The 5,187-nt window shown below is 44.7% G+C and overlaps 1 protein-coding gene across 1 annotated transcript; it reads left to right on the forward strand.

Annotated features, from left to right (window-relative positions):
• Positions 1-2,851: 2,851 nt before the first annotated feature.
• On the forward strand, positions 2,852-4,691 carry LOC127032392 (olfactory receptor 52E2-like). The gene is made up of 2 exons (XM_050919687.1): positions 2,852-3,767; positions 4,666-4,691. Exons 1-2 carry the CDS (start codon positions 2,852-2,854, stop codon positions 4,689-4,691), a joined length of 942 nt encoding a protein of 313 aa, XP_050775644.1.
• The last annotated feature ends 496 nt before the right edge of the window (positions 4,692-5,187 follow it).

Consider the following 5,187-nt stretch of genomic DNA (forward strand, 5'->3'; position numbering starts at 1 on the left):
TCACAGTGGCACAGAGTCCTGAGACTATGCAACATGGGGAACGGACGTCCTCCCTGATGCACAAACCAAAGAGGCGTCATGAGGCCTCCTGAGTCTGAGGGGTGTCTGAGACTGCAAGGGAAAGGGGGCAACACTCTAACAGATGGTCTCTGTCACCATCCCCCACCCAGACCATATTTCCTTCCATGAGAAAGCGCACTACAGTTTTGTGGCAACATCAGCAATTGCCAACACAGAAAAGCAGCCTCAGGAAGGGGTGTCTTGGTTTCTAACTGGACTCAATACGTTAAAGCTTTGTGTCTTTTTGAAGAAGAGTTACTCACACTGGCTCCTTTTAATCCCACCTCCTCTCCCCCTCCTGCTAGGTCTGTCCATCTCTCCTTCCCTGCACATGTTGAGCTGCAGCTAGGGTTCCCTTTAACCCCAGAAAGGCAGTTCAGTCTCATCTCCCCCATTTCCCTGGTGCAGGCAGACACTGAGTTTAACCTAGTTTGAGGAAATAGTTCTGTGAGATGTCCCTGTGTCGTGTGGCACCTGGTTTTGGTCCTGAGTGAAGGGTATCACTGTGTGGCAAGGATTGAAGTTCTGAGGCTAGTTTATCTACACAGACAGGTGAGCAGCACTAGGGGTTGTGTGGAAGAAAAAGGAGTGTACAGCGGCAGGCTGGCAGTGCTAGAGGCTGTGGGGGCAGGTAAGGGGTGTACACAGAGAATTGGGCACTGCTGAGGGTTGTGGAGGCAGGCGGTGTGTGTACAGTGACAGGAAGTATCACTGAGGCTTCGTGGGTGCTGTGATAGTATATATACCTTGGGGGAGAGTACTGTAACTCACATATTCCTCATTTTCAGATCATCAAGATCTTACATATAAAGCATGCCTTGTACAGTATCAAGAGAAACATCATAATCTGCTGAAAGTCATGTCTCTATCCATATATGTATCATTAATGTATATGGAGCAATGAGAATTCTGTTGTACGGTGGTCACTAAAACATGCTCTAAATAGGGGAATCAGCCAGATATTAGCTGCCAAGAGGCAAGAGCAGGGAAAGTAACAACCCCTCGCAGGGTGTCAAACAACCCATCAACAGCCATTGTACGGCAAGGGAGTCAAAATGCAATGACTCACATGCCTGAGGCCCCACAAGGGAATTGCTAAACTTTGCTTGGAGAGACTCAGCTATGACCCCCAGACATGCCTGGACGTGTGCTCCCCAAGGACATGGGCTGAGGGTGTAAAACAGACAAAGTGGACACATACTGAGCCCTTCTATGGCCACCACCTTCGCTGCAAGCAACAAAGCCATTGAGAAGAAGACAAGATTCCAGCATGGAGACTGGCCCATGTTTAAGGAACAAACCTGTATATTAAGGACTGCAATATCCAGTGGGGTGAGAAAAACTGCTGCATCTCGATGTTGCCCAGTAGAATAGGGTTGAGAATTTAGATTGCAGTTTTATATTTTATTTTATTTTGGTAACCATTCTGACTTTTTGCCTATCACTTAATATCACTTAACCTCTCTCTTTGTATTTAACAAATGTGTTGTTTACCTGAAGCAGCGTGTTTGGTTTGAAGCATGTAAGAGACTCCCCTGGGGATAACAAGCCTGGTGCATGTCAATTTCTTTGTTAAACTCATGAACTCAGCTCATCTTCCAGAATCTAGCGGGCATAACTGGACCCGGCAAGACGAAGGTTCCCAGGCATGTGTCGGGGACTGGAGATATTGGCAAGTGTCATTCACTAGCAGAATCCAATCAGCAGCTTACCTGCCAGAGCTGTGTGTGAACAGCCCAGGAGTGGGGATTCTCACAGCAGAGCAGGGTCAGTTTGTCTCCAAGAGTCAAGGATTGGAGTGACCTAGCAGATGACTGGTCCAGATACCACCAGGGGGGAACATCACAGGGTTGCATAGTGGCATGTAGACGGACAGGTGGATGGTACAGTTGAAATAATTATTTTCTGTATGATTGTTGATCCAAGGTCAGCTTTGGGACCTTTCCTGGTACAGAGTGTGTTTGGGGAGTTTCAGGGTCTCTTTGCCCTGGCAAGCTACAGAACTGCAGCCTGGGTGACATAACCTTTTCTCATTTTGTTCCCAACTGTTGTTATGTAACTTCAGGCATTTCACTGGCAGAATTAACCATTGATATTTTGTGACAATATACTCCATATTGATCATCGTGATATTGTTATAATATGATTATATGAATATAGCATAATTATGCTACATTTTATGCAAGACAGGTTAAGTAAGATATCATTGGAAAAGTTATGACTTTCTGAATATTATTATCCGATTCATATGCATGTATGATTTTTGACTACAGTTATGAATATTGACTACTTCTCTGTTTTTAAAATGTAGTTACAACTGGGTATCAATCACTAGGCAAGATGATTTCAGTCTAGATAGGTGATTGGGAATGGCCTATTCAGGGCAATGAGCCATTGGAGGAAACAACAGACGTTAAGAGAAACTTATCTCCCACAAGATGAGCCTCCGTGTGGATGCTTCAGACAGCCTATACATAATGGATGTTATGACTTTACAAGGGGATATGGCCAGGCCAAAGAACTCTGGACTCCATCTGTAATATTTCCCACAAACTAGTCTGGAAACCAAGTTTTAAAACAAAGGGTTACCGCCATAAGCTAAAGTTATATAAAGGAGGTAGAGACATTGTTGCTGGTCTTCACTCCCCACTCAAGAAGACTCCTAGAATGTTAATAGCTAGAAAATATTTACCGTACTATTTGTTGTAACTTGTGTAATCAGCTCGTTCTGCTTCTCTCCCTTGACAGCACCTTGAGCATTACTAAGTCATATCGACGCATCAACCACCTCATGGCAGATTTCAACTTCACCCCCTCTGACCCTTCAACGTTTATCCTATTTGGAATTCCCAGCCTGGAGGCTGCCCATATCTGGATTTCCATCCCTTTCCCTACATTCTACATTGTCGGCCTGTTGGGAAATTTCACACTTCTTTGTGTTGTAGGTAAGGAGCGGACCCTGCACAAGCCTATGTACCTGCTGCTCTGCATGCTGGCGCTCACAGACATTGCCACACCTACCTTTGTCGTGCCAAAGGCACTGGGCATATTTTGGTTCAATTTGAAAGGCATTACTATGACTGGCTTCCTCACCCAGATGTTCTTTCTTCACATGGTTTCTGCTATGCATTCAGCCGTCCTCGTGACAATGGCCTTCGATCGTTATGTTGCCATATGTAACCCTCTGAGATACGTCACCATCCTCAGCAATGCACGAATAGGTAAACTAGGGCTTGTAGGTCTGATAAGAGCTGTTCTCTTCATTCTGCCTCTGCCCTTGCTCCTGAGTCAGCAGCCATTCTGTGCCAAAGACATTATCCCCCATACACAATGCGAGTGCACAGTTGTGTTAAAGATGGTGTGTGGGGACATTACAGTAACCAGGATGTATGGCTTGGTGCTAATGTTTGTAATCAATGGGTTTGACCTGACATTCATTGCCCTGTCCTACGTTCTGATCATCAGGGCCGTCCTCAGAATCTCCTCTAAAAAAGCCCACCGGAAAGTTCTCAACACTTGCACAACCCACATCTGTGTGATGCTGACATATTATACCCCTGGCCTTTTTTCCAATCTTACATACTGGTTTGGTCAAGGCATCGCTCCCCATATTCACATCATCTTGGCTGACCTCTATCTCCTCATCCCTCCCATGCTCAACCCTATCATTTATGGGGTCAAAACTAAAGAGCTTCGTGACAAAGTAGGCTGTCATAAACAGATAGTTAGGGGTTAATGCCTCTTTTACCTGTGAAGGGTTAAGAAGTTCACCTAGCCTAGCTGACACCTGACCAGAGGAACCAATGGGGGAACAAGATGTTTCAAAACAAAGGAGGGAAGTTTTCCTTTGTTTGGAGTTTCAGTTTCAGACGGAGTGAAAAAGTTCAAGGAACCAGCCTCTTATCAGAGCTGTAAGTTTTAGAAAGGGATAAATAGATTTATGTTTATTTTCTTTGTAACTTGTCTTGGTACCATTAAGGGAATTATCAAATTTGGGTATTCTTGTGTGTATTAAATTTTGTGCCCAGGGGAACATCCTCTGTGTTTTGAATCTGTTGTCTGTGAGACTACCTGGTATGCTAATCTCTCCCAGAGGGTTTTCTTTTACCTTTCTTTTCTTTAATTACAAAGCCTTCTTTTTAAATACCTAATTGATTTTTTCCTTGTTTTTAGATCCAGGGCGTTTGGATCTGGATTCACCAGGAGTTGGTGGGAGAAAGGAGAGGGGATGGCTAATTTCTCCTTGTTTTAAGATCGAAGGGGTTTGGATTTGTGTTCACCAGGAAATTGGTGAAGTCTCACAAGATTACTCAGGGAAGAAAAGTGGTGCTTGGGGGTAGTGGAAGTGATATCAGATCTAAGTTGGTAATTAAGCTTAGAAGTGTCCATGCAGGTCCCCACATCTGTACGCTAAAGTTCAGAGTAGGGAAGGAACGTGATGCTGACATATTATACCCCTAGCCTTTTCTCCAATCTCACATACTGGTTTGGTCAAGGCATCGCTCCCCATGTTCAAATTATCTTGGCTGCCCTCTATCTCTTCATTCCTCCCATACTCAACTCTATCATTTATGGTCAAAACTAAAGAGCTTTGTGACAAAGTAGGCAAATACACCTGCTGCAGAAGGTGATCACCTGGGGCCACTTACTTGAAATCTCTATTGTAAGAGGGGGAAAGCATATCTCTTCATTAATAAAGGGTGCCTTGTCCAAATTTCGTTGAGCTCAGCATTGTGGAAATTCACCATCTGAGAATTTCCTACCACACAATATTTTATCATCCATCACCAAGCACGGCTCTTTCCATTGCTGAGTTACCTCTCTCTGAGCATCACTTGACCTCTTTCATTGTCACTCATCAGCCTCCATCCCCACGCACCCTGTTACTCAGCATTTCTGTGACTCTGCGAGTATGTCTACACTAGCACGGTAAGTGAACCTACTCTACGCAACTCCAGCTACGTGAATAAGGTAGCTGGAGTGGATGTACCTTAGGTCAAGTTACTGTGGGGTCTACACTGTGGGAGGGGGCGGAGGGGTCGACAGGAGAAAATCTCCCATTGACTTATCTTACTCTTCCCTTTACTAGACCCACTAAATCGACCACTGATGGATCGATCTCAGAGC

Source organism: Gopherus flavomarginatus, chromosome 1 (genome assembly GCF_025201925.1).
Source record: "Gopherus flavomarginatus isolate rGopFla2 chromosome 1, rGopFla2.mat.asm, whole genome shotgun sequence".
Lineage (NCBI taxonomy): Eukaryota > Metazoa > Chordata > Testudines > Testudinidae > Gopherus > Gopherus flavomarginatus.

What these genes read in the sequence shown, in the direction of transcription:
- LOC127032392 (XM_050919687.1), top strand. Translation starts at nt 2,852, where the DNA reads ATGGCAGATTTCAACTTCACCCCCTCTGACCCTTCAACGTTTATCCTA. An exon ending in AGAGCTTCGTGACAAAGTAG is followed by an intron (nt 3,768 to 4,665) that starts GCTGTCATAAAC and finishes GTGACAAAGTAG; the next exon opens with GCAAATACACCTGCTGCAGA.